Source organism: Cotesia glomerata, linkage group LG7, assembly GCF_020080835.1.
Source record: "Cotesia glomerata isolate CgM1 linkage group LG7, MPM_Cglom_v2.3, whole genome shotgun sequence".
NCBI classification, from domain to species: Eukaryota; Metazoa; Arthropoda; class Insecta; order Hymenoptera; family Braconidae; genus Cotesia; species Cotesia glomerata.
This window is the reverse complement of record NC_058164.1, coordinates 16,702,831-16,730,299: the sequence shown is the minus strand read 5'-3', so window position 1 is coordinate 16,730,299 and position 27,469 is coordinate 16,702,831. Positions and strand designations below refer to the sequence as shown.

At 38.4% G+C, this 27,469-nt stretch overlaps 2 protein-coding genes across 2 annotated transcripts; one reads left to right on the top strand and one right to left on the bottom strand.

Moving 5' to 3' along the window:
• Window positions 1–6,829: 6,829 nt before the first annotated feature.
• LOC123269694 lies at window positions 6,830–9,790 on the top strand. The gene is made up of 5 exons (XM_044735530.1): window positions 6,830–6,878; window positions 7,092–7,355; window positions 7,470–8,284; window positions 8,420–9,285; window positions 9,553–9,790. The coding sequence occupies exons 1-5, from the start codon at window positions 6,830–6,832 to the stop codon at window positions 9,788–9,790; spliced, it is 2,232 nt and encodes a 743-aa protein (XP_044591465.1).
• A 3,198-nt stretch (window positions 9,791–12,988) lies between these two features.
• LOC123269693 (collagen alpha-1(XV) chain-like) lies at window positions 12,989–20,874 on the bottom strand. Its single transcript, XM_044735529.1, has 2 exons — window positions 20,791–20,874; window positions 12,989–13,303 (listed from the first exon to the last, which is right to left on the bottom strand). Exons 1-2 carry the CDS (start codon window positions 20,872–20,874, stop codon window positions 12,989–12,991), a joined length of 399 nt encoding a protein of 132 aa, XP_044591464.1.
• Between the last annotated feature and the right edge of the window lie 6,595 nt (window positions 20,875–27,469).

The window sequence follows — 27,469 nt, the reverse complement described above, 5'->3', positions numbered from 1 at the left end:
AAATTTCAATCAGTCTTTTTTTGTAGACAATTAAATTTGCTTCAAAAAACATCTAAGTTTATTTCATTTACCTCGATGGTTTAGGAGTTATGAGACAAAAACCCGTTCCGGAAAAAAAAATTAAAAGTTGCGATGATAGACCTCTTAATATAAATATTAAGGGCTCAAATTCTCACAACATTTTTTTTTTGTCATCCCAAATAATATTTTCGATATACAAAAAAAAAAAAAAAATAGTTAATTTTTTTGGCCCAGTCTAATATATAGATTTATTGGCACCAGATGTACAGCTTGTCTAACAAACTCTGATACATCTTTCGCTTAAATCTACTTTTCTTACACTAATTTTATAATTTATTATTTTATTTTAGTATTCCAACTTGATAGTTAATCTATATTTCAATCTATAACGCTAGTAAATACTTTCTTCGACTTTGGGTCGTTTCCTTAGTTTCAGTTTATCGCATATAGCAGATTCTTTTCAAATTTGGAGCTTATAGGAGCTACAGCTCGAAAATTTAAAATTTTAATTGTTAAAACCCACCCCCGCACCCCCCTGTGGAGAGGGATATCGTAAAATTCGTTCATAAATTATTTTTACATTACTTACAGAAAATTCATACAAAATTATGAGTCTGTCGGAGCTGTAGCTCGGAAATTTAAAATTTTCATTGTTAACGCCCACCCCCGCAATCCATATTGGGGGTAGGCTGTCATTAAATCCGCTCTTGAATCATTTCTACAACCCATAGAACAGATTCTTACCAAATTTGGAGCCTATAGGAGCTACAGCTCGGAAATTTAAAATTTTCATTGTTAAGACCCACTCCCGCACTCCTCTGTGGAGTGGGATATCGTAAAATTCGTTCATAAATTATTTTTACATCAATTACACAAAATTCATACAAAATTAGGAGTCTGTAGGAGCTAGAAGTCGGAAATTTTTAATTTTCACTGTTAACGTCCACACCCGCAATCCATATTGGGAGTAGTTTGTCATAAAATCCGCTCTTAGATCATTTTTACATCACATATAGGAGATTCCTACCAAATTTGAAGTCGATAGGCGCTATAGGTTAAAAATGGAAATTTTCTATTGTTAACGCCCCCGCAACCGCCCTTGTGGGTGGAATTTCGTAAAATACGTTCTTAGCTGACCTCTACTCGGCGAAAGGAATATTCCTACCAAATTTCAAGTCGCTACGCCTTATGGTTCCAGAGATATCGTGATGAGTCAATATATAGGTGGGAATCTCTTATATATATATATATATATATATATATATTGTGACATGGGAAAAATTTTCCATGTCAAAAGATTATTTTGGTTAATTGTTTAAATTTATTTTCTTTTATTATTTAATTATTTTGGCTCAGCTGAAGGAAGGCGGAGATTCGACGCGACTATGTCGCCCCAAACGGTCTCCTGATCAGAGTTTGAAGCTCGAGGTAAGACAGGTTGGAGGGAAAAGCGCCGAATTTGAAAAGTATGCATGAATGAGTGTGAATATTGTAAAGAGTATGATAGAGTGAGAGCGAAAATAAGTTAGAGCGATCAGACGAACCCGAAAATTTTACAGAGCCATCAACGACCAGCGTGACATCTGGAGGAGGACCACGGCGAGAGCGAAGCAAAATTTGAAACCGACGAATGACGACGGCGTTTGAGCAACTTGAAGTCGAGCGAGGCACCATCTGGATGCCGTAAGCCGAACCGAGTGGCATATCGACCAATCATCGATCGCAACGGAATACTGGATGCATACCGTAATACAACGGCCGGCTAGAAGAAGCTGTGAGCTGATTGGATGCAAGTTTTTGGAACGAACCGAAAAGTAAAGAGCATGTGTTGCCGAGGAGGCAGCCATATTAACAATCAATTCTGATCTGGACGCTGTACCTGTTGGTCGACTATCATTCTGATACGCCATTAACGAGATACTTTCACCGTAATTAAAAATTGGTGGAGTGATAAAATATTGCCGGTAATTAAAATTGTTGTATCGCTGAGAATATTTTTGACGATCGTTTGAGCTGGTGGATTATTACCGAGTGCCAAGGTATTTTGCCAGCACGTGCAAGTGGGAGACGCCATCGCCGAGAGATCGACGCCAGTCCGCCAGCCTTCCCGCCAATTAAGTTAGCGCCTTTTGACGAGCCAACACCGACTTCAAGGAGTTTACTGCGGCCACAGGGTGAGTTTGATCGATAATTCTAGCTTCAGGGGGTCCTCACCGCGACATCGCGATCAATTTTAGTAAATTTCACCAGTTTGATTTTTGGTGTAATTTTTTTTTGTATTAATATTTTTTTTTACGAAAACAATTATTGAATTCCTTTCGGATTATCGAGACGTGTGTGACGACACTCGAAGGCCTGGTACCATTGGGTTGTGTGAACTTGTGTGTGTGTTCGTGACCTCACCACGTGGGAATTGATACCGTGCTTTAGATCCGTGTTTTTTATTTTTGTGATTACTGAATTGGACGTTCGATAAATTCGGAGTTGTTACGACAACTAGCCCGACCGACGCGCCATCTCCGAGCGCGAGCCCGAATTACCTCGAGCTTCTTCATTTACCCTCGACTTAATTGATTTACCGACCGTGAGTGTTACCCGCCGCGAGCCGACGAAAATTTGAAATAATTAAATGTGTCAAAATTAATTTCGATGAATATTTGAATTTTTCTTTTTGTCGTTTGCGGCGACAATTGAACTTATTGTTAGTTATAAGTAATTAACTTACTCAGGCGTTAATTGTTTATTATCATCATCTTTTCTTAAAATTGTTTTATTGTTACGATCGATCAATTTGAGGGTAATTAATTGTTCATTCAGTCGCATTAATAATTATTAACCAACTCAAGGGTAATTAATTGTTTAATCATTAAGTATTAGTACTGTTATTTAATTTTAAAATGAATTAAATTGTTTATTTCGCCGCACAATCAGTTATTAACCAATTTGAGGTTAATTTATCGTTTATTCACTAGTATTATTACTTTATTTAATTTGAAGAAAAATAAGTTGTTTATTCCGCCGTATAATTAGTTATAAATTAATTTGAGAATTTCGTGAGTCGATGACGGACCGAAGTTAATTATTCTGTTGATTTTTTTTTGTTTTACTTCGATTTCGATTATTTTTAGTATCGATTAATTGATTATGTCAACGTAATACTAATTATAATATATTATAGTATATAACTATTTGCGAATTATCGACTGATCACAGCTATAATTTTTTTTGTTTGTTATTATTGTCGTTACTTCGACGAGAATTAAATCGTTATTATATGAATTTGGCGACACCTTATGAATTATATTGGCGACTGCTAGAATAAATTGTTAACTGAACATTCGGTAATCAATTTTTTTTACTTCTTCCCTCCCCGAGATCACGTAGATTTAATACTTTTGCTTTTCGCCGATTATTCGAATTTTTGAATCTCTTCGTCGCCGACCCGCCGCCCGACGACGATTAACAACGACTTCGAATCGTGGAACGGTAAGTTCCTGGCGCCCAACTACCTTCGAAACCCAGGTAAGCCAATTTAGGTGGTGCTCTCCGGCCCTGTCGACGCCAGTGCCGGCGAAATCCCATTATAATATATATATATATATATCTTGTAACGTAGATTTTTCTCAAGCGGTAGACCTTCACGGCAAACTATAATTCACCAGGTTACACTTCGTCCATCTCAGCCATGTCTTGATCTTCCAGGAACCTCGACAGGCGCCAGCCGACTTTTGTTTCACCGGTATCGGCAACCGGGATACGATAACTGAAATTTTATGTTTCCAGAAGACCAAGAGCGGCTTTGACGGTAACGGATACCTCGGTGTCGCTCAGTTATGCTGATTATGGAGAGAGGGTCGTGATTCGGTCTTTCAGAGGAAGTAATTTCCTTACAAAACGGGACTAAACGATATCTAGTACACTAATCGGTACTCTCGAACTAGCACTCAACCCTTTTAATCGGCAAAAATACACTTAATCGATATCTAAAATATCGTGGAAGCAGTCCCAAATGGACACAAAACTAAGACAATGGCTCAGGCCATTCGTCTACGGTAATAGCAAGCGTGAGGCACGCCAGCTCCGATACGAGAGACTAACTCAACTCTCAAACACGATGGTCACTCTACGAGAGCTCGCAACTGACCCTTTTTACGGTACTCATCTAACGCTGCCTAGCAACCACGGTACGTCCGTCATCTACGAGGATCTACACAAGACTCCTTTTTAATCCGATCCGAAGCCGGACTTCCACACAAAACAAACCTTACTTCCTCACTACTCTAGCCAGACTGCCTCTCACCGTACCCCCACTACATTCATGCCACCTACTACATGCGCTCAACTCACTTTCACGCTATCCCCAGATATGCATACCCCCACACTCATTCCTACATTCCCACAACTAGTGTCCCAGACCTACCAGTGATTCCGCTCCCCTGGGAGCCTTGACAGCACTCGCGACTACCCTCGAGCATCCAGCAATCGAGGCCTGTCAACTGCAAGCTACCGCATAAGCCTGCCAAACTCCCGTACTTCGGGGCGACGACATTTCAGTCGCTCCTCCGCGGTAATCACCTCACTCCAAGAGGCTGAACCTGAGTTCAGTCGTCGGTAACTGACAGGGAGACACGTTACATCGGTCACTTTTCCACAGTGCAGAACGACATTCTCGAGACAACTAACTTACTCACATACACTCACGATAGTCTTCAATACTACATTACCGTACTCACATAACATAAACTTACAATATTACTCCATTACACTACTACTGTAACGCTACATAAAATGTCACGTTACAGACTCCCCCCTCCTTAGACAGGCTCTCCTGGAAAACCTTCGGTATAGTTAGAAAGCTAGTGGCACTTTTTTAACTTACCGCTAAGAAAATTGAAAATTTTCAAAAATCGGGAAGTTATTGTTTTTACCCCGTTTTTCGAAAATCGAGTTTTCATCAGATCTCGACGATTTGAGGTCCTAGGAAGCTTCCCTGACTATTCCCACGATGGTACCCATGCGGCTGTATGTATGTATGTGTGTGTGTGTGTATGTATGTAAACCTCTTATAACTTTTGAACGGCTTGGCCGATCGGATCGAAATAGGTAGCGATCCAAAGAGTATCATTGCCATTAAATTTCGTAAAAATTTGAATCGATTCGGTTCGCTAGATTTTGAGAAATCTTAAAAATAAAATTTTTTAAAAATTGTTTTTTTTGGAATAACTTCTAAATAGCTTTATCGATCAATTTCAAAAACTAATCAGCTCTTGAGATTAAAAAACCACGTCGATTGCCACCAGTTCCATCAAAATCGGTCGATTCGTTCGAGTTATCGAAAACGAAAAATTTCGAAAAGTGTTTTTTTCACATAACTTCTTTTTGGATCATTTTTGACCTAATGAAATAATTATTAGAACTCAAAAAATTACGACGATCGCCACCAAGAACGTGAAAATTGGTTGATTGGTTCGTGAGTTATCGTTGTCGAAAAAATTCAGAAAAAGTGAATTTTTCAAATTTCTCTAAGATTTTCGGTTCGATCAGTTTGTGTTGAAAATTATATCATAGATTTTGAAAAAGTGCGTGGAATACTGCCAACTACGTGAAAATCGATTTTTTCATTTAGAAATTATTGCAGTTTGAAAATTAAAAAAATACTGTTTTATTAAACTTCTATCAGCCTTTTGAGCTCAAAGAGCTCAAAAGCATGCAAAAGCTATTTCTTTGAGCTCGAGGAGCTCAAAATAACACACAAATTGTATTTTTGAGCTCGAAGAGCTCAGAAACGTCATAAGTGCAATTTCAAGCGTTTAGGCATGGAATTGGCGGGAAGTTGCAGGGATGGCCTTTAGGGTCAACCGTTTTCCAGATTTTTTTAAATGATCTGTTTATCGTGCAGAAGTGATAAATTAGTTACTTTTCAGTAAGTCAAACTGAAAAATTCATTTCTGCAGTTTGGGTTGCGCTGTTTTTTTAATTGATATTAGTATGAAATAACAAAAAAAAGACCTGATTTAAATGATTCGCTCACGTCTGCTGTTAATGCAGAATGTACAGTTGGCTAGTTATAGTTTAAATATACAAGTCCCAGACATGTTTATTTCTGCATCAATAAGTTATCAATTTTTGTTTTTAAATTTATTGTTTAAATGCAAACAAATGATGTATTCGTTTCGCAGACTTTGATAATAATTTACTTCTAATTTTTAAAATCATGAATATCAATTTCTACAGCCTGAATTTTTTTGAAATTAAAAGTTATCAATTTTTAAAAATGCAAAAAAAATAATTAAATTAAATTATTTGTTCATATCTGCAACTTGACTAATTGGTTGGTTTATGCCTAAAAAATATGAAAATATATAAGCCAGACGTTTTCAGTTTATATTAAAACGTTGCAGATATTTTTGAGTGAAAAATTTCGAAATTAATTCCGCCAGATAAAACTTAATATTTTATCCGTGCGGTGGTGGCATATTTAGATCTTTATATACTATAGTAACCTTGTAGTATAAAGTTGGATGGATATAGGAACTGAATTTGCTGACCCCCTTGTATGGAAGACATTGAAGTAGAAGAAAAACAGAAAGATTAAAAGATGAACCAATCAAAAGTCGATTTGTTTTTTTCAAAAAAATATGAAAAACGGTTGAGCTCGTCGAGCTCAAAAATATAATTTATATGTTTAGATTATATTATTGAATGTAAGGGAAAAGTTAAAACTTTATTGGTTAAAACTGTCTTCCCGCAAACTGTAAATGTTTCTTCTAAAAGTATTTCGTATGTTAATGAATTTTTAAATGCCGAAATGCATAAATTGTTACTCATTACAAAGTCTAAGGCTAAAACTCTACGTTGTAAGTATGTTTGGGTGCAGAGTGGTTCAATATTTGTTAAAAAAGATGATAATACTGCTAAAATTAAGATCTGTTCTGATGCAGATCTTATTAAACTTGATTAACGTCACGTAGAATTAACTGATAATCCGAATCCCCAATCCATGTCTGAAAGGCTCTTAAGTTTAAATATTAATAGCTTTAATGGTCATGTTGCCCAATTTCTCGATCTAGTTGCTGATACAAATCCACATATTATTGCTATAACTGAAACATGGCTAAAACCATTACAAGATAACTCTTTACTTAACTTAGATAACTTTACAGTCTTCAGAAGAGATAGAGGTTTAATTCATGCTGAAAATGGTTGCTTCATTAAGGGTGGTGGTGTTGCATGTTTTGTCCATAAGTCACTAAAAGCCAAAGTTATTTATGTACCCTGTACAGATAATATAAATCAGCCTGAATATTTAATTTTCGACGTCATATTAACGTCAGGTAATCACTTATTATTATCGGTCATTTATCGTAGGCCACAAGGTAATCTTCTAGATGAATTTTTTAATGTTATTTCTAAATTGATGATAAATTACAAAAATTTTATAATTACAGGAGACTTAAATTTTGATCTATTAGAAACCTCTGAAACACCGAATCATTTACAATCATTTATCTCGGAATTATCGTTATACTGTGTTCCGTTCAATGCTACTCATCATTCAAATAACGAAGATTCGTCGTTAGATGTTATTATTCTTGATAATCAATCTAAAATGGCTTATTATCGCAAATCAAATCAACCCTTTATAAATGGACATGATTACCTTTTATGCTATTACACTTTTGATATCTTGAATCCCTCTGCGAAAGTTGTAACCTATAGGGACTTTTCTAAAACTAGTAATGAAGCCTTATGTAATACCCTGATGCAATCTCTTAAAATTGATAGAGAACTCTTGAATAACTCTGATTCCAATTATTTAGCTAGCTTATTTCATACCACAGTTACTTCAACTCTTGATGAATTTGCACCTTTTCGTTCTCACAAAATTATTCATGCTCCTAATCCTTGGGATAAAAAAAAACTGAAAGCTAAGTGCAAAGCACGTGATTATTTATATAAACGTGCTAAAAGAAATTGCAATAAAGACCTATTAAATCTTTTTGAAATTAAGAGAACGGAATTAAAAATCGAACTAACTAGGGCCCGTGAAAATTACTTATGTAACACACTAAGTAATATTCCATCAGGATCTAACGTGTGGGGTAAACTTAAGCATTTGGGATTAGTTAAAGGTTCAACTTTCTCGCCCTTAGATTTTTTTGACCCAAGAGAATTAAACAGACATTTTGCAAAAATAGTTAGACAGAATCCTCCTTGTAATGAAGCAACTTTTGATGGAATTAAATCATCTCATAGTAGTCTCGTAAATTGCTCCTTTGTATGGATAGAGATAGACATTGCTGATGTAACTAAAGCTCTCCATCTCACTCTTAGCAAATCTAAGGGTAAAAGTCCGGATAAATTAAATCTTCAGTGGTTAAAAAACTTCATTCCCTAGATAGCGATCTTTCTTACAGAGCTCTTTAATAGATCTCTTAATACTCGTATCTTCCCTCAAGCTTGGAAGGCAGTTTACATATTACCACTGAATAAGATTTCTCCACCGCGTTCTCTCTCTGATGCTCGACCCATAGCTAATACGTCACATTTAAGTAAGGTTTTTGAGAGAATCATTGCTAATCAAGTAGTTGCATACCTTGAGGATAATAATCTTTTAGATAAATACCAATCAGGGTTCCGAAAACATCATAGTACGCAATCTGCTCTACTAAAACTTATTAATGATATTGCTAGAGCCATGGATAATAATCAGTTAACGCTAATAGTTTTTTTTTATTTGACCAAAGCTTTTGATTATGTTGATCATAAAATCACCTTGAAAACTTTAATTGAATTAGGCTTTACCCTAGAGACAGTTAAGTGGTTCTTATCTTATTTATCAAATAGAACTCAATCTGTACTTAACGAAGATGGTAAACCAGTTGGGTTTGAAGATACAACTTCTGGAGCTCCTCAAGGTTCTGTTCTTGGTCCCATATTATCTCTACTTGTTATGAACTCTGCGGCAAAACGACTTGCTTATAGTAGTCATGGTTTATTTGCTGACGACAAATATATCTATTTACAATGTTACAGTTATCAAATTCATGAAGCTACTAGGCAATTGAACTTAGATGCTCAAGCAGTAGTAAATTGGGCTAGAGATGATGGGTTAGAAGTAAATTTACTAAAAACCAAAGCAATGGTATTAGGTTTAAATAATAAGGTAAAATCTCTTCTACGTGAAGGTATTCCACAGCTCGAAATTGATGGTGTAGCTCTCCCTCATGTGGAATCAACCAAGTGCCTTAGACTTCACCTAATGTATAATTTATCTTGGAACTTACACATCTCAAAAATAATAAGTAAAATCAACTCGGCATTATATAGTTTAAAACTACGTAGAAACATTTACACCTCCTCAATTAAAAAATTACTTGTATCGGCAACTATTCTACCATTAATTTATTACTGTTCCATTGTATTATTAAATTCAATTTATGATAATGACTGTAAACTCCAACGTTCCTTAAATTCAGCAATTCGTTTCATATTTAATTTAAAACGTGATGAACATGTTTCGCCTTATAGACGTGAATTGGGATGGCTGTCAATTAAGAGTCGTCGAATTTATTATACTTCTTGCTATTTTTATAAACTATTAGAAATTGGTAAACCCTGTTATTTGCATGAGTTATTCCAAGAAGATCTTAATGTAAGACGCTCTGAACGACTAGCAGCAAAGAAAAATAATATCCTCTTTAAATTACTGAACTTCAGTACAACTCAATATGAATCTTCCTTCGTTATCACAGTGATACGACTATGAGAAGAATTACCAGAGGATATTATAAACTCATCTAGCTTGGAAATTTTCAAAAACAAGATGTTTGATTATTTATTTAATCTTGATGTATGATCCTAAACTATTAGTCAATTCTCTTGTTTTTATTGTTATTCATTCAAATTCTCGTGAACTTACATGATATAGCTTTTTTATAATTCTAACTTCCTTATTTGTTTCTACCTTTATCTCTATGATTCTTAAATTTGTTAGTTAATTCTTTATAAACTGAAATTTTATTTTTAACTTCCCACTAAGAAAATCTCAGATTTTCAAAAACCCCGTTTTACAAAAATCGAGTTTTTCATGCATCAGATCTCGACGTTTGAGGGTCACAGGAAGCTTCCCTGACTATCCCCGTGAGAGTGTCACTATGTCTGTATGTATGTATGTGTGTGTGTGTGTGTTTGTGTGTGTGTGTGTGTGTGTGTGTGTGTGTGTGTGTGTGTGTGTGTGTGTGTGTGTGTGTGTGTGTTGACTTTGTTCAATGATCGACGGGCTTTTTTGTACTCTGCGATCAGCTCCGCAGAATTAGGTCGTCGATAGCCACGCTGGGATATTCTTCTTTTCTTTAGACACTTTTTTCGAAGAACGCTGGAGTGGTCGTTCCGACAGTGTACTGCCGGGCGTTGGCTTATGCTGCGTTTCCGGACCATACTTGCGTCACAGGCCTGGACAACTCTTTTCATCAGGTCCTTGGTCATTTCTTCTGCGGATCCAGTAGTAATCGGTTCACTATTCAATGCTATTACCAATGTGCTTTTATCAAAAGACTTCACTTTCCATCCAATGGTATTGAGTGACTTGATTGGTCTTCTTGTATTCCGGTCATGTGATATTTCCCAGAGAATTGCCTTGTGGTCGCTGGCTGTGTAGATATCCATCACCTTCCAGTCGTATTTCCCACTGATGAGGCTGCTGCTGACGAAAGTGAGATCTACAAAAGAGCTTGCTTCTCCTTTAGTATAGGTTGGCGTATCACCACTGTTGAGCTGGACTACATCTAGTGTAGTAAAAGCTTCTAGTAGTACTTTTCCTCGCGCATTGGTCTGCTTGCTGCCCCAGTCTACTGCCCAGGAGTTGAAGTCACCGGCAATCGCGACTGGATAATGCTGCTTGGCGTCCTCGGTCAGTTTGTCCAAGAATTCAGTGAATTCAACAATGGATACGCTAGGTGGTGCATAACAGCTGTAGAAACGGATGCCGTTAACTGTTGCTGCTACAAAGCCGGCATTATCATTGTTAACTATACTCTGGAAGGGATGCTTACCACCGGACCAGATGACAGCCTTGGCGGTGCTGTCAGATTCCCAAGGCTGGGTATTCAGGTGTCTGTATGGCTCTGCTATCATTACTAAGTCTAACTCTAGTTCTCTTGCTGTTTGCATAAGCAGATCATGTGCAGCTTCGCAATGGTTTAGGTTTAGCTGCAATATCTTCATGTCTGTTTGTTTGTTATCTTCTGAAGTGCTTCTTTAAATACTGGGCACTTGGATGCGCCGGCATGATGGGCCGCGTTCTCCGCACTTTGGTCCGCGTATAATACACATTTCGCTGGGTTTTTGCATTCAGCAATCTTGTGTCCCTCTTGTCCGCACCTAATACATAGCTTAGACCGATCCACATTGCTCTTGCACTAGGATCCATGGTGTCCAAAGTGCCAGCACTTGAAACATTGGATTGGTCTCCTCGTAGCTCTGATTCGGCAGTTGGCCCAGCCGATCCGGACTTTACCGCTTCCTGCCAATATCTTCCACGCTGCAGCTGCTGCTAGTGTCACAACAGCTGTCTGAGTACCTCTGTAGGCCTTACGAATCTTAATTGTCCCTAGTAGTATCTCGCAGGTTTCTCCGATTACCGTTCGCAAGGCGGCCTGAATATCCTCCTTGGTTGTGGTATCGTCAAGATCTCGGATTTCGACGTCTCCCTGTGGTCCTTTGCAGATTACCTTCGCGTCTTCTTGGAGGATGTCCGCGATGGTCTTCTGTAAGGCTTGGCCTCGATCAGTGCTCTTCCTCGAAAGCGTAATCAGCAAGCTCCCGGTCTTAGTTCTTTGGATCTTATCCACTGTAGTACGGACCTGTTCGTCAGGGACGTCCTGCTTTATTCGCTTCAGAATCTCAGCATACTTTGCCGTCTCTGCTGGGCGGATGATCAGTGCGTCCGGCCTGATCCGTTTGCGCGGTTTTTTCCGCTTAGGCTCTGGCCTGGGCTCCTTCGGCGGTTGCTTCTGGAGCTTTTCTTTTGCTTGCTCTCTCTTGGACTTCCTTGACTGGACTTTTTGCCACTCATTCCCCTCCTATTTTCCGCCGTTCTGTGTTACCGCGTTTTTCAGAGGACTTGAAAAAAGTGAAATGAAAAATTTCCTATGTTGCTTTTTATTCTCCATCGCTACTTTGCAAAAGCAAATACTGTTTTTGAATAAATACTATGTAGAATATTTTTTTAAATTAGGTATTTAGCGGTAATGAATACAAAGGAATACATATGTTAAGTAAATATATTCTAATTTTAATTTCAATCTTTAATTTCTCACTTAGAAAATTGCACTTTTCTAAAATCGAAAAGTTATATTGTTTCACATATATAATTATATTGTTTAATTTTATAAATGCTTATCGTAAGATGGACGGTGTGGCTTAATGTATATAGAATAAGTCTGGGAATAAAGGTCTGGGAATAAAAAGGAAATTTGGTATAGACTGAGTAGCTCAAATGGCAGAGTAGCCGATACGTCTTTGGGAGGTTCTGGGTTCGAATCCCAGTCCGAGCATTATTTAATTTTACACCATTTTTTAAATATGGTTTTAATACAGTCATTTCACCACCTTATTACCATAAGTATGCCGCATTTTTATCGTAAATATTTCGCATTTTGAGCGTAAATTATTTGCATTCTTACGGTAAATGTTCCGTAATGTTTCGATAAAAAAACTGACGAAAACAACCGAAAAAATGCTGAAAAAATATCGCATGAATACTGTATAACTGCGACATTTTTTTGCAATTTACAAAACCGCTAGGGGATATAGTTACTGTTCATGTGATATAATTATTTTAATTAACGTACAATTAGTAACAGTTATTAAAATGTCATTTTTGATAAACTTTGTTTTTCATTCGAAACGTTTTAAATCATCTTCATTGTTTGTAGAAAATTTAATGTGAAAATCTAATTGAAACTTACCAAGTGAAGTCAGTCAGGATATTCTTGCCATTAAAACTGTATATTCTTGGATTAGATGAAAAGTATGCATCATTTCCATTAAACATTTCTTTCCAAGAATTAAACAGAACTTCACCTTTCATGTTCACAATTGGCAAATCTCGATCACTCGGCCTAACTATACTGTCGATATTTTGTACTCTAGAGCTCAAAAATGCTCGAAACGTTCCTTTTAATCCAGCTCGTCTTGCTTGTCGGTAACAAGCAAAGTCAGCTCCACTTAAACCATGCATGTCACCGGTAGTTGGTTCATTCAAAGCTGCGAGGCGAAGCTGTAATAATAATAAATGAACAAAACGATTAGCTTAGAATTTTAGCAATTAGCTATGGAGGCGTCGATGTGTTTATTAACTATATATGAGTATTTCCACATAAAACTACCTTTTTTATGTAGCTGAATTTTTGACATCTTCTCGTTTGTGTCAAAAAATGCTTACTTGAAAATATGAAATCATCAATTTTAAAATGTTATTGAAATGTGAATTTTTTAAAATTGTAAGAGAATAGTTCCATAACAAGGTTGAAAAATTCACCACTCGTGATCAACTGAACGTTATCCCACAGGTATGGAATCATTTTTAACTTCTCGCTAAGAAAATTAAAAATTTTCAAAAATTAGAAAGTTATTGTTTCCACCCCGATTTCCAAACATCGAGTTTTCATCAGATCTCCACGTTTTAAAGTCCTAGAAAGCAATTACTAAGATTTTCCTGAGGATGTCACTACGTCCATATGTATATATGTGTGTGTGTGTGTGTGTGTGTGTGTGTATGTGTGAATGTATGTAAACCTCTCATAACTTTTGAACGGCTTGACCGATTCCATCGCAGTTGGTACCATTTGAAAGGGTTTGACTGAACTTAGATTTTGTGTATAATTTAGACCGATTCGCACCAGTAGATTTGAAGAAATCTCAAAAAAACTACAAAAAAAATTTTTTCAAATGTGGTTTTTTTGGAATAACTTTCAAACGGTTTTGACGATCGATTCAAAAAACTTATCAGCTCTTAATTGTGAAAAACCGCCAAAATCGGTTCAGCGTTTCGAAAAAAATTGTTGACGAAAAATTTGGAAAAAATTGTTTTTTTTTCATAACTTCGACATTTCTTTTCGGATTATTTTTAATGTAATAAAATAATTATTAGAGCTTCAAAAAGACCATTTGGCAGCCAAAATGGAAGTTGATTTCATTTTATTACTTATCAATCAAAATTACAATTGAATTTTGACGTATGATTTTTATTGTAATCATTATAATAAAAGTTTTCTACACGGGAAGAACAAGATGACACTGGATATTATGCCAGATTATTATGAGTATAATCCAGATATCATACAGTATAATCTGGATTACACTGAGTATAATCCAGACATCAGACAGTATAATCTGGATTTTTCTAGCTACAACCTGAAATTTTTTTTCGCTACAAATATCACTGAGTATAATCGGGAATAGGACATAATTTTAGGACTACACATATGATATAGTACTCAAATTAATGCTTATTTAAAGAGCTTTCAGATGCAATTCACAGAGATTCAATAAGTTATCCCATTCAATAGTTATTCAAGTAAGAATGTGAAGAAATATGAATTTTTATGATTTTGAAAATTTTAAAATCCTGGCATTTCTAAATTACTTTATCAATTAAGCTCATCTTCGAAATTGCCTTCGGCATCTATCTGTAGAATAAGTATGTAGAGTTTGGTAAAGATCCGTTGTAAATTGGCGACGCTATCGTCGTGACAAGCCGCGTTATATATATATATATATATATATATATATATATATATATATATATATATATATATATATATATATCTATATATATATTGTAACAGGGTAAATTACCCTTAATCGATAAGTCACCAGAGATCGATAACTTTTCGACTAGCATTTGAGCGCATCGATCTTCGGGCCTAGAGAGAGAGCAGGAGGGGGTATTTTTGGGGTCGTTATATAGACGAGCCATGCGTGGTGTCCGGAGAAGTAGTAAAGTGTTGGAACGAGTAACATCAAGAAGTCCAAAGAAGGAAGCGAGTATCAACCATAGAGTTTCTTCAACCAAATTTACACCAGGTATTGGACTTTGGTAATGATGAGCCTTGGGGCCATATACCCGGCTCATCAAACACACTACTTCTCATTTTATTTATTCAAGTTTGGATAATTCAATTGTTTAATAATTTTGCTTAATAATAATTAATTATTTTAATCAATTTAATTTGTTAGCTTGTGAACAATTCCTCCTGGGGATTTTACACCCGAGGAATGTTCTAGACCTCCTGGGTTTAGGTCGTGAGTATCTAAATTGTTAATTCAGCTGGTTAATAATTATTAACATCTTAAGATTGGCTAAATTAAATTCATCTTTTGATTAATCAAATTTAATTAATTTCTGAACATCGAGAAATATTCGAGTCGGCAGCTCACGACCAGTCAAACATTAGTACCCGAGGTCAAGCCAATAACGAACAACGTCGTCCATTTTTGAGCGCGCAAATTCCTTGAGAATTTGATGACGCAGTAAATTTATAAAATCAATGCGTGGACTATTTTATAATTTATAGCAATTGAATTACCACGTAATTAATTATTTTTACATTAATCATTTTTATTGATTTATATTTTTATCATTTATTGAAAATCACTTAATTATTTATTGGAAACAATTTTAATTACCGGAAATTGAATCATTGAGAAAAACTGGCGACGCATTTAGTAATTGAACGTCGTGGATAATTTTCTGTAATTACTTTACACCGAGGCGAATTATTAATTATCCAATCGTCATTCTCAAATTACTAGAAAATAATTATTCCATGTGTTATTAATTATTGAGAATTAATTTACTAAATTTCGGAGCAGATAAGACTGATGTACCCGTAGATAAACTTTCGGCAAATAATTTGTATATTGAGAAATTACTAATTAATTATCTAATTTGATTGCCAATTTCTACTTGGGTTGTCTTATATATTGAAGTCATGTACTGGAAAATTGTCAATAATTTAATATCATTGTTCCGGTAGAAATTGTTATGAAACTATTTATTGTGTGGATTACGTCCGAGTAAAAATTTAGTTAATTTTATAAAGAATGTTCTTCGAAAGAATTTAAGTTAATGCGCAGAGTTAAGCTCGTATTAAATTTGGAATAAAAGAAGCGTCGGTTTTAAGCCGGGGTTTTAAGAAGTAAATTTTGTTAATTCGTGAGAATAATTTATGGTTTTATTGTAAGCTAATGACTGAACAATTTTAGTGAAAATTAACGTTGTAAAATTTTGGAGTAATTTTGTAATCCAGAAAATAAAAGTAAAGTAGAGTCAGTGTGTGTGAGACGCGTGGGATATGTGTGTGGAGATTGTGCGGGTTAAGAGTGTGCGATTGTACGGGTTCTCTGCTTGTTGATGGTTTGCCGAATAGAGCAATTCGTACAGTCCTAGAAGCCGTTGTATAGTCGCCAAGTGGGGTACAACGGTAGTAAGATAGAAACTGCAGTATAGTCGCTCCATATGAGGGTACTGTGGGATTAAGAATTTTCTTGGACGACCCCTACTTGTTGATGGTTTGCCGAGTAGGGTAATCAAATCTTAGTGCGATTGTACGGGTTCTCTGCTTGTTGATGGTTTGCCGAATAGAGCAATTCGTACAGTCCTAGAAGCCGTTGTATAGTCGCCAAGTGGGGTACAACGGTAGTAAGATAGAAACTGCAGTATAGTCGCTCCATATGAGGGTACTGTGGGATTAAGAATTTTCTTGGACGACCCCTACTTGTTGATGGTTTGCCGAGTAGGGTAATCAAATCTTAGTGCGACGTTTTCTACTTGTTGATGGTTTGCCGAGTGGAAGACTAGCGTTAAGTCGGAGTAGCCGGTTTTAGCCCGAAATCCTCCAGTAGTTGTAAGTGAAGTAGTTGTAAGTGAGTACGTGCAAGGGCACGAGTTGTGAATTAGTTTTATTTTGTTGTTAAATAAATTTTGGATCCGTTGTTAAATAAAGATTTAATTATTTACAGATCACCTTCCTCCACTCTCTCTCTTTCCCTGTAGATTAATAAGCTCAGCTCTGGCATCCGGTTCCAGGAACCGAGAAAATAACCCTGGTGGCGCCCTGAATCAGCATTAGAGTCATTTGTTGTTAATTAGTTGTTTTGTTTAATTTTTGTCAGGGGCCTTAAGTACGGGAAATAAACCACCCGTTACAATATATATATATATATATATATATATATATATATATATATATATATATATATATATATATATACAGAGTGTCCCAGAAGTAACGGACGCCATTGTAGCATCTGATAAACAAAATAATTCTGAGACGAAAAGTCCTTAGCCATTTTTTAATCAGACGCATAGATAATTAATTATTAATTAAAATAACGTCCTTTTATGCGTTAGAGAGAGAGCACTAGTGTCAAGTCAAGTGCGTTCCAACGAAGATGCTTGCACGTGTGAATGTGTAAGTAAATATGTGTGACTACGTTAGCTATAGAAACTAGTTAGTCATAAAGTTAGTTGTGTCTTTGTTAGGCACATATTTTACTGGACACTGGCGCTCTCTCTCTAACAAATAAAGAGACGTTATTTTTAATTAATAATTAATTATCTATGCGGTAAATTGAAAAATGGCTAAGAACTTTTCGTCTCAGAATTATTTTTTTCATCAGATGCTACAATGGCGTCCGTGACTTTTGGGACACCCTGTATATATATATATATATGCTATATATATATATATATATAGCTATATATATACATATATATATATATATATATATATATATACATATTGTGATGCCTTTTCCGGCACTGGCGTCGACAGGACCGGATCAGGTCAAAAAAAATTAATTGGCCTACCTGGTTCGTAGATTTGGTTGGGCGCCAGGAACTCAATGTTCCACGGGTCGATATCGCTGTTGATCTTCGTTGGGCGGCGGGTCGGTGGTGAAGAGATTCAAAAATCGAATAACGGCAATCGACGGACAAAGAAATCGAAATTGGACGATGGGATCGGTTAATCAGAGTAACAACAATTAAAACAAAAATAATTGAGGCGTGCAATTCTAATCCAGCAACGGTTTATTCAACAACAAATATATTCTGTCGGCAATGTCGCATTAATAACAAAAATTATTTTAACGCAAAAATAATTCTAACGCAAAACTAGTGCTAACGCAATGATTCAACATTTCAAAATAAAACAAATTACAAAAAAAAGTATTTGAGTAACCAAAAAAAAATTAGTCTTTTCTTTAAAAAAAAAAAATATAAATTAATTCAACTCGCCAAATTTATTCAAAAATTTTCAAAACAAATAATTAATTCAACTCGCCTAATTTATTAAAAAGGAAATAATTATTTCAATCGCAAAATTTTATCAAAAATTTCAATCGCAAAATTTTATCAAAAATTTCAATCACCAAATTTAATAACAAAATCTCAATCGCAAAATTTATTTAAGAAGTTTATTTCTTTTTTTTTTTTTTAAATAATAATTTCAATCGCAAAATTTTTAATACACAAATTTCTAGAGAATATAATAAATTCAATCGCAAAAACCTAATAAAGATCTCAAAATTATCCAAAAATAATTCAAATCGCCAAATTGTTCAACAATGACAAGAAAAAAAAATCAAGTTATGCGAAGTATTCAAATTAGTCAACTTATTTTCCAAAGCAATTTACTAAGCCGCTTTGTCGGGTATTTGAAGCTCGAGGTAGGTAAACAGTACTTATAATCCCGACCAAAAATTCCACACACACAAACACGCGACTTAACGGTACCGTGCCGCAGAGTGTCGTCACTAAGCTTCAAAAATACCGCACAGAATTTATCTAATTCCGTGCAACTCGAATTATAAACAAATTATTTTAACACGACGAAATTCGCGGTGATGACACCCTGGGGCTAATAAAGACAGCGACCAGACTTACCCTGCAGCTACCGTAGACGTCTCGGGCGATGCTAGCTAAGTAGGCGAAGTTGGCGGCAAAACTGACGGAAGAGCGTCGATGTCTCGGCGATGGCGTGTCCGGGGTCGTAGTGTCCAAAACAACTCGGTGAAATATTGCACAATAATGTACACAATTGTACTCACGTCAGCGACAAATTAAAAAAAAAAATTAACAGCAAAAAATAATCAAAAAGAGAACTGCACGATGCCACAGTCACGGCGTCCAGATCAGAATTGCATAAAAATGGCTGCTTCCTCGGCAACATGTGTTCTTTTCTTCTGCGCAACCAAAAATCTGCGCGGCACAAACAGCTCACGGCATTTTCTAGCCGGCCGTAGTCAGTCGTGGTTGCGTTCGTTCCTCTGGGCAATCGATGATTGGTCGATACTTGGATTAGTGATCAGCCTCGTGTTCAGATGGCGCCTCGCATACTTGTTGTTGATCGCTCTCCGTCGTCATTGTTCCATTCAAATTTTCTCGTCGTTCCATCCTCGCGGCCAGATGTCGCGTTGATCGTCGATGGCTCGTAGAAATTCGCGGGTCGTCTGATCGCTATAGTCTAGTCTCACTCACTCATGCATTCAACAATAGTTCACACTCATTCCGGTATTCTTTTTATTTAAATTTTTAATTTAAATTCGGCGCGTTTTCTTTTACTAATTTTACCTCGAGCTTGTCATTCTGATCGGGAGGCTGCTTGGGGCGACACAGGCGCGTCGAATCTCTGCTTTTCTTCAGCTTAGCCAACCTAATAATTTTAAAACTCGAAATTTCAAATTTTAGAAAATTTTTCCCATGTCACAATATATATGTATACTGGGGCGTTTAAAAAAAAAAAATTAGGAAAACGGTTGACCCTAAAGGCCATCCCTGCAACTTCCCGCTGATTCCGTTAATACCTGGCCATTTTTTTTGAGCTCTTCGAGCTGAAAAATACAATTTGTGTGATGTTTTGAGCTCTCTAAGCTGAAAACGATACCTTTTATATGTTTTTGAGCTTTTGAGCTCAAAAGTCTGATAGAAGTTTCATAGAACACTATTTTTTGAATTTTTAAACCGCAATAACTTTTGAATAAATGAACGGATTATTACGCGGTTGGTGGCATTCTACGCAGTTTTTAAGCCTCATGAAGAATTTCTAAGTTTCAATTCGTCAAACTAGAAATTTTGGAGTAACTCCGAAAAAACACTTTTTTCGGTTTTCTTTCGTTCACGATATCTCTCGAACGAATCAACCGATTTTGACCGGATTGGCGGCGATAAACGTGGTTTTTAAAGGTTGAGAGCTGATTTGTTTATGGAATTGATCGGTGGAGCCGTTTGAAAGTTATTCCAACAAAACCACTTCTGAAAAAAATTTTTTTTCCTATTTTTTTTTAGATTTCTCCAAATTTCTCAAAATCTATCGGTCCAAATCGGTTCAAATTTACAGAAAATCTAAGTTTAGTAAAGCCCTTCCGAATAGCACCATTCGCGATAAAATCGGTTTAACCGTTCAAAAGTTATAAGAGGTTTACATACTTACACACACACACACACACACACACACACACACACACACACACACACACACACACACACACACACACACACACACACACACACACCTCATGTCGGGCTTGCTGGGTCCCGCATCGGATGCCTCCCCAGGTGGCGTATAGGGGAATGCCCGGCATATCTGCACGTCAGATGCGTCGGGTACCGAGGAAATAGAATACTCGGGGTGGACCAAAACCTATCGAAAGATGATATGAAAATGCTAGATCAATTTCAAATGTGCGGAGGGGGGATACCTCAGTGCTGGCGAGGAAAGGCGTGCAAACGGGCCTGAACTCGTCGTTATCAAGCGACTGTTTGAACAGCGGAGTAGACCCCATGGCTCTGCTGTCTAGCAATGCTAGCAAGGTTACAGGGAGTACGAAATCAGCCCAGATGGCAGAGAACGGACAGCTGATCAATATTCCTCCAAAAAGTGGAGGACCTTTTGCTCCTGTCACTAATCAAACTTATCGAGGAAGAATCAACTCTGTACTGTCCGTTACAGGCCAACAGTCACCAATCGAGAGGCTTGGCATCAAGATCGAAGAGTTAGCCGAGTTCATAAAAGACAAGAAGAATCTCCATCATGAGATTAGAAAATTGACTACATCTATCACTACAGCATATAAGTTAGCCATCAAATTACCAGGCATGTAGGCTTCAACAACCCGAGCCTGACAACTCCGAGTCTGACAACTCCGAGTCTGACCAAAAAACCACAGCCATCTTTGGTCTTTCCTAAAAAATTACCACAGCAATGAAAAGGACAATAACAAGAAGAGGCAGCTGTCCACGCCCAGACCTTCTTCAATAATTGACAAGCCACCATAAAAAAAGACAGCCCGGGAGGTCGTCTGGACTACAGTGGACCGAAATAGGAAGAAGAAGGAAAAAGAGCATGAAACAGCGGCTCCCCCTAATAAAGCCCAAAACCAGTCAAGTAAGCGTGCCTCTAAGAAACCGAGGAGAAAGAAGACAAAAACTAAGGCTGTTCTTGTCCAACCAGTAGACGGCCAAACTTATGCTGATATCCTTAAGGAAATCAAGGCCAAGGTAAGCCCTGTTGAGACGGGCGTAGACATAAAGTCTATTAAAAAGACGAAACACGGAGGCGTTCTCCTTGAAATGGCTCGAAAGACCGAAGACAGCAAGGCTTCCACCGATGCAGTAAGGTCAGCCACTGCAAATATCGGCACGGTCAAGACGCCAACACCAACAACAACGATCGAGATCCTTGATTTGGACGAAATCTCTACCGAGAGCGAAGTCCGTGAAGCACTCAAACGTGAATTCACTGACAGCCTGGAGGTCAAACGGGTAAATTTGACAAAACCCACACCACGAGGAAATCGAACGCCTTTTGCGAAGTAAACGAGGCCAGTGCGATAAGGCCCTTGACAAGGCCCATATAATGATCGCTTGGGTGAACTGTCGTATACGCCTAGTTGCAAAAGTAACCTGCTGTTTTGAATGTCTTAGTTTTGGACACCAAACACGCCAGTGTGCGGGACCAAACAGAAGCAGGTGCTGCTACAAATGTGGCGGAGAGAACCACAAGGCCGTAAACTGCACGGAAAAGCCAAAATGCTTCCTTTGCGCCCCGGACAAAGATGCCCAGGATGGTCTATGCCATATTTCTGGCACTGGAGCTTGCAGGGCATTCCGCATAGCACTTGCAGAAGCCAAAAGAGGGCAGAAATGACAAGCATACTACAAGGCAACCTCAATAGGTGCGCCTTGGTGCAAAACCTGCTGCGCCAGCGTGTCTTTGAAGATAAAATCGACGTCTGCTTTATCTGCGAGCAATATCTAAACATCGAAGATAAAACATGGTTCACAGACGAAACTGGCACGGCAACGATCGAGAAAGTTATAAAGACAGCAACACAAGCATGGTTTGGTAGCCTCAAAGCTCGTAAAGTGTGTCTCCTCCTCACGCTAGATGTCAAAAACGCATTTAACAGCGCAAATTGGAGAGACATTTTAGATGCTCTGGAGCACAAGTTTGACGCGGAGCCAGAGAATCTGGCACTAGTCGACAACTACCTGGACGAAAGAAAACTAATAGCGGAAACTACGGAAGGCCCACAAGAATACGCCATAACGGCTGGCGTACCGCAAGGTTCAATAATGGGGCCCGATCTATGGAATGCGGACTACGACGAACTTCTTGAAATCTCGTTACCAAAGCAAGTAGAGCTAACAGGCTTTGCAGACGTCGTTGCGGCCACGATAGTAGTAGACAGCGTAGAAAAGGCCGAATTACTGATCCGGGAAACCATTGACGCCGTCGAGACCTGGCTTGATAAACACAAGCTGAAACTCGCCAAGCATAAAACCGAGATGGTTGTTCTGACACGTCAAAAATGGTTCCTAAAACCATCAACTTTGGACATAGAAGAAACAACACTGACATCAACAAGGGCCCTGCGCTATCTAGGGGAAATAGACAAAAACTATCTTTCCGCGAACACCTTGACAGTGCATGCAAGAAAGCCAGCAAGACGGTGTCTAGCCTAGCAAGAATCATGACCAACACTATGGGACCAAGAACCAAAAAGAGAAGAGTTCTTCTAGAAGTAGTCCACTCGGTACTGCTTTATGGAGCAGAAATATGGGCAGACATATTGAAACAGAAGACCTACTGACAAAAAATAGCGGCAATGCAGCGACGAGGCGTTCTCAGGGTTGCCTGCGCCTATCGAACGGTTTCCGAGGCGGCTATATTGGTATGGTCATTGCGGGAGCCGCACTCATCGACCTACTCGCGTTTGAGAGTGCGAATCTCTATGACGCTAAGAACAGTGACGAAAACATGAAGGACGCAAGAACGAGGATAAAGGCGGAAACGCAACAAGAGTGGCAGGACCGATGGACATCGGGAGAGACGGGCAGATGGACGGCACGCCTGATCCCAAACATCAACGTCTGGCTTTCTCGGGAATACGGAGAAACGGAATTTTTCTTGACCCAGCTATTGACGGGACATGGGCAGTTCAATGCCTATCTTTTTAAGATGGGACTGCACAGCACACCAACGTGCAAATACTGCTCAGACAAAATTGACAACGCCGAGCACACGTTCTTTGAGTGTGACCGGTGGAAGGACTACAAAAGCAGTACTGATGAAACTATTGGCACCACGCTCTCCCCTGAGAGCTTAGTAACCTGCATGATCAAAAAAAAAGATAACTGTTCAGCTGTCGCGGCCTATGCGCAGCGTCTTTTAATGGAAAAAATTGCAGAAAGAGACTAGTTACTAGGAGTAACCGTCGTGAGACGCAACATGGACTGGATTGAAGTAATGTTAACGCGGTCCCGATCCAGTCTTCCCCGTAACATCTATGGGGAAAGAGAGAGGAGGATGTTTAGTCGGTATTGTTGTCAATAATATGGACTTCCGTTTCCGGTGCAGTAAACGCATGACGTGTTGTTTTTGAAGTGACAGTATTTTTAATAATTTCGGTGGTTTTAGGGAGTGTTTGTGGGTGTTGATAGGGTGTAGAGGTAGTTGGGAAAGTGAAGATTATCTAAAAAATTAAAGTCAGGAGGAGTGGGTGGTTATTTTGGAGTTAAAAAGAGGTGATTACAGGGTGGTGTGTAGGAAAAGGTTAGGTTTCCTGGATTGGGGAAGGGAAGGTGGGGTGAAGAGGTTTGAGACTGGAAAGCATTGGTAGCGCGGTGGTGGTAGTAGGAACCAGAGGTCAGTTGGGTAAAGAAGGAAAAGAGACGAGGGATAAGGTAGAAAATTTGGTGATAGGGAGATGTCAGAGGATAAAGAAGGAAAGAAGGCGGGAACTTTAAATCCGAATTGGTACCAGGCAGAGTTTAGGCTAGAGAGAACAGCTAGTACGGGGGATCTAGAGGAACCCTGGTTGGGGGGAAAAAGAAATAGGGAAAGTGAGAGCGAGGAGCAACTAGCGAAGGATAGGAAGGATAGGGAAGTGATAAAGAGAAGTAGGCTACAGTTAAGGGGACAAGAGGGGAAGGGAGAGTTGAACTCAAAGGACATGGAGGCTCTGATGAATAAACTTAATGAGTTAGACCGTAGAATTAAGGAAGAGTGTAAGAAAGTTAGTGATGAGGTAGGTCAGCTCAGAGAGGAAGGTAGAAAGGAAAGAGAGGAGTTTAAAAGAAAATGGGAGGAGGAAAAAAGTGAGCTAAATGGTAGAATAGAGTGTCTGGAGAAAAGGTTAGAGAAACTTGTGCAAGATAATATCCGGGGAGAAAGTGATGAGAGGGGGGGAGGGATAAGGAAGGAGACTGAGGAAAGGCTTATTAGGCTGGAAGTTGAGGCAGAAAGAAGGGAAAGGGAGGCAAGGAGAAAGAATGTAGTTGTGAAAGGGATTATCATGAAGGAAGGAATAGATTGGAGAGAAGAGGTAGACAAGGTATGGGTTAAAATGGAAGTTGGAGCGGGGAGAAAAAGCATGAGAAAGATAGGAGGAGTGGACAAAGAGGGTAAAGGCTTAGTGCTTGTTGAATTGGAGGATGTAGGAAGGAAAAAGGAGGTCATGATAGCGAAAAGTAAACTTAAAGGGGAGAAAGTCTGGGTGGAGGATGACCTGACATTCGAGGAGAGAAGGGTGAGGAGATTGATACTGGAAGAGGCGATGAAGGAAAGGAGAGCTGGTAACGTGGTGAAGGTAGGATACATGAAAATGTGGGTTAATGGCAAAGTAAGGACTTGGGACGAAGCGGAGGGAAGCTGGAAAAATCAGGAGGGAAACGAGTAAGGGTGGAGGTTGGCAAGAAGGGTAAGGGGGGGGGGAAATAAAAGGAAAAGGGAAAGGTTCGATGCTTTTAGGATTGGTTTTTGGAACGTTGCAGGGATTAAAAACAAGGATGAGGAATTTTGGCGGGGGTTGAGGAATTGGGATGTTGTTGTATTATTGGAGACATGGGTGGATAACAAGAAATGGGCGTCAATAAGAGATTCTTGGAAAAAAGGGTTTAAGTGGGATATACAGGAAGCGATAGTTTCCAAGGGAAGAGGGAGAGCAAAAGGAGGTATTTTGGTTGGGCTGAAGGAAGGAATTGAGTCAGGAAAAAGGGGCAGATGGGATGTTGAGGGGTGGGTAGAAAAGGAAGTTGAACTGGGGGAGGAATGGTGGTGGATAGTAGGGGTCTATGTGAATGGGGACCTAGATAGGAAAAAAGAACTCATGGGCAAATGGATGGAGGAAGTGTGGGAGAGGCATATAGTCATAGGGGGGGATTTTAATGTAAGGACAGGAACCGAGGGTGGCTTGATTGTTGGGGACCTGCAAGAAGATAGATTGATTGATTGATTGATTGATAAATTTTAACTTGAACTTATTTGACCAATTTTATAGAAATATTAATTTTAATTTTTAACCTCTTTTATTTTTAATTTTGAAATTTTTTCGACTTGTCAAATTTTCTATTTATTTAAATTCCATTTTAACTAATTTTAACTTCGACTTATAATTTAGATTATTTTATTTGAATTCGGATAATTAATTAATTAATCAAGTAGGGTGATTGGAAGACGGAACCTGGCCTGTGCCTAGAATTTCCGGGAGCGACGCAATAATTTACCGAGGTTAAATTTTCTGTACCTGAGAAATTTTGGCGATTTCTTTTTCTTTTTAATTCGGCTTCCGTAGTCGTTTCTGTGGCCTTTGGTCTGGTTAATTTTGTCCGCCAAATCACACAGCTCTATCAGGTATCTCGGATCTGGTTAATTGCGTGCAGTAAACGCATGACGTGTTGTTTTTGAAGTGACAGTATTTTTAATAATTTCGGTGGTTTTAGGGAGTGTTTGTGGGTGTTGATAGGGTGTAGAGGTAGTTGGGAAAGTGAAGATTATCTAAAAAATTAAAGTCAGGAGGAGTGGGTGGTTATTTTGGAGTTAAAAAGAGGCAATTACAGGGTGGTGTGTAGGAAAAGGTTAGGTTTCCTGGATTGGGGAAGGGAAGGTGGGATGAAGAGATTTGGGACTGGAAAGCATTGGTAGCGGGGTGGTGGTAGTAGGAACCAGAGGTCAGTTGGGTAAAGAAGGAAAAGAGACGAGGGATAAGGTAGAAAATTTGGTGATAGGGAGATGTCAGAGGATAAAGAAGGAAAGAAGGCGGGAACTTTAAATCCGAATTGGTACCAGGCAGAGTTTAGGCTAGAGAGAACAGCTAGTACGGGGGATCTAGAGGAACCCTGGTCGGGGGGAAAAAGAAATAGGGAAAGTGAGAGCGAGGAGCAACTAGCGAAGGATAGGAAGGATAGGGAAGTGATAAAGAGAAGTAGGCTACAGTTAAGGGGACAAGAGGGGAAGGGAGAGTTGAACTCAAAGGACATGGAGGCTCTGATGAATAAACTTAATGAGTTAGACCGTAGAATTAAGGAAGAGTGTAAGAAAGTTAGTGATGAGGTAGGTCAGCTCAGAGAGGAAGATAGAAAGGAAAGAGAGGAGTTTAAAAGAAAATGGGAGGAGGAAAAAAGTGAGCTAAATGGTAGAATAGAGTGTCTGGAGAAAAGGTTAGAGAAACTTGTGCAAGATAATATCCGGGGAGAAAGTGATGAGAGGGGGGGAGGGATAAGGAAGGAGACTGAGGAAAGGCTTATTAGGCTGGAAGTTGAGGCAGAAAGAAGGGAAAGGGAGGCAAGGGGAGAAAGAAATGTAGTTGTAAAAGGGTTTATCATGAAGGAAGGAATAGAGCGGAGAGAAGAGGGAGACAAGGTATGGGTTAAAATGGAAGTTGGGGCGGGGAGAAAAAGCATGAGAAAGATAGGAGGAGTGGACAAAGAGGGTAAAGGCTTAGTGCTTGTTGAATTGGAGGATGTAGGAAGGAAAAAGGAGGTCATGATAGCGAAAAGTAAACTTAAAGGGGAGAAAGTCTGGGTGGAGGATGACCTGACTTTCGAGGAGAGAAGGGTGAGGAGATTGATACTGGAAGAGGCGATGAAGGAAAGGAG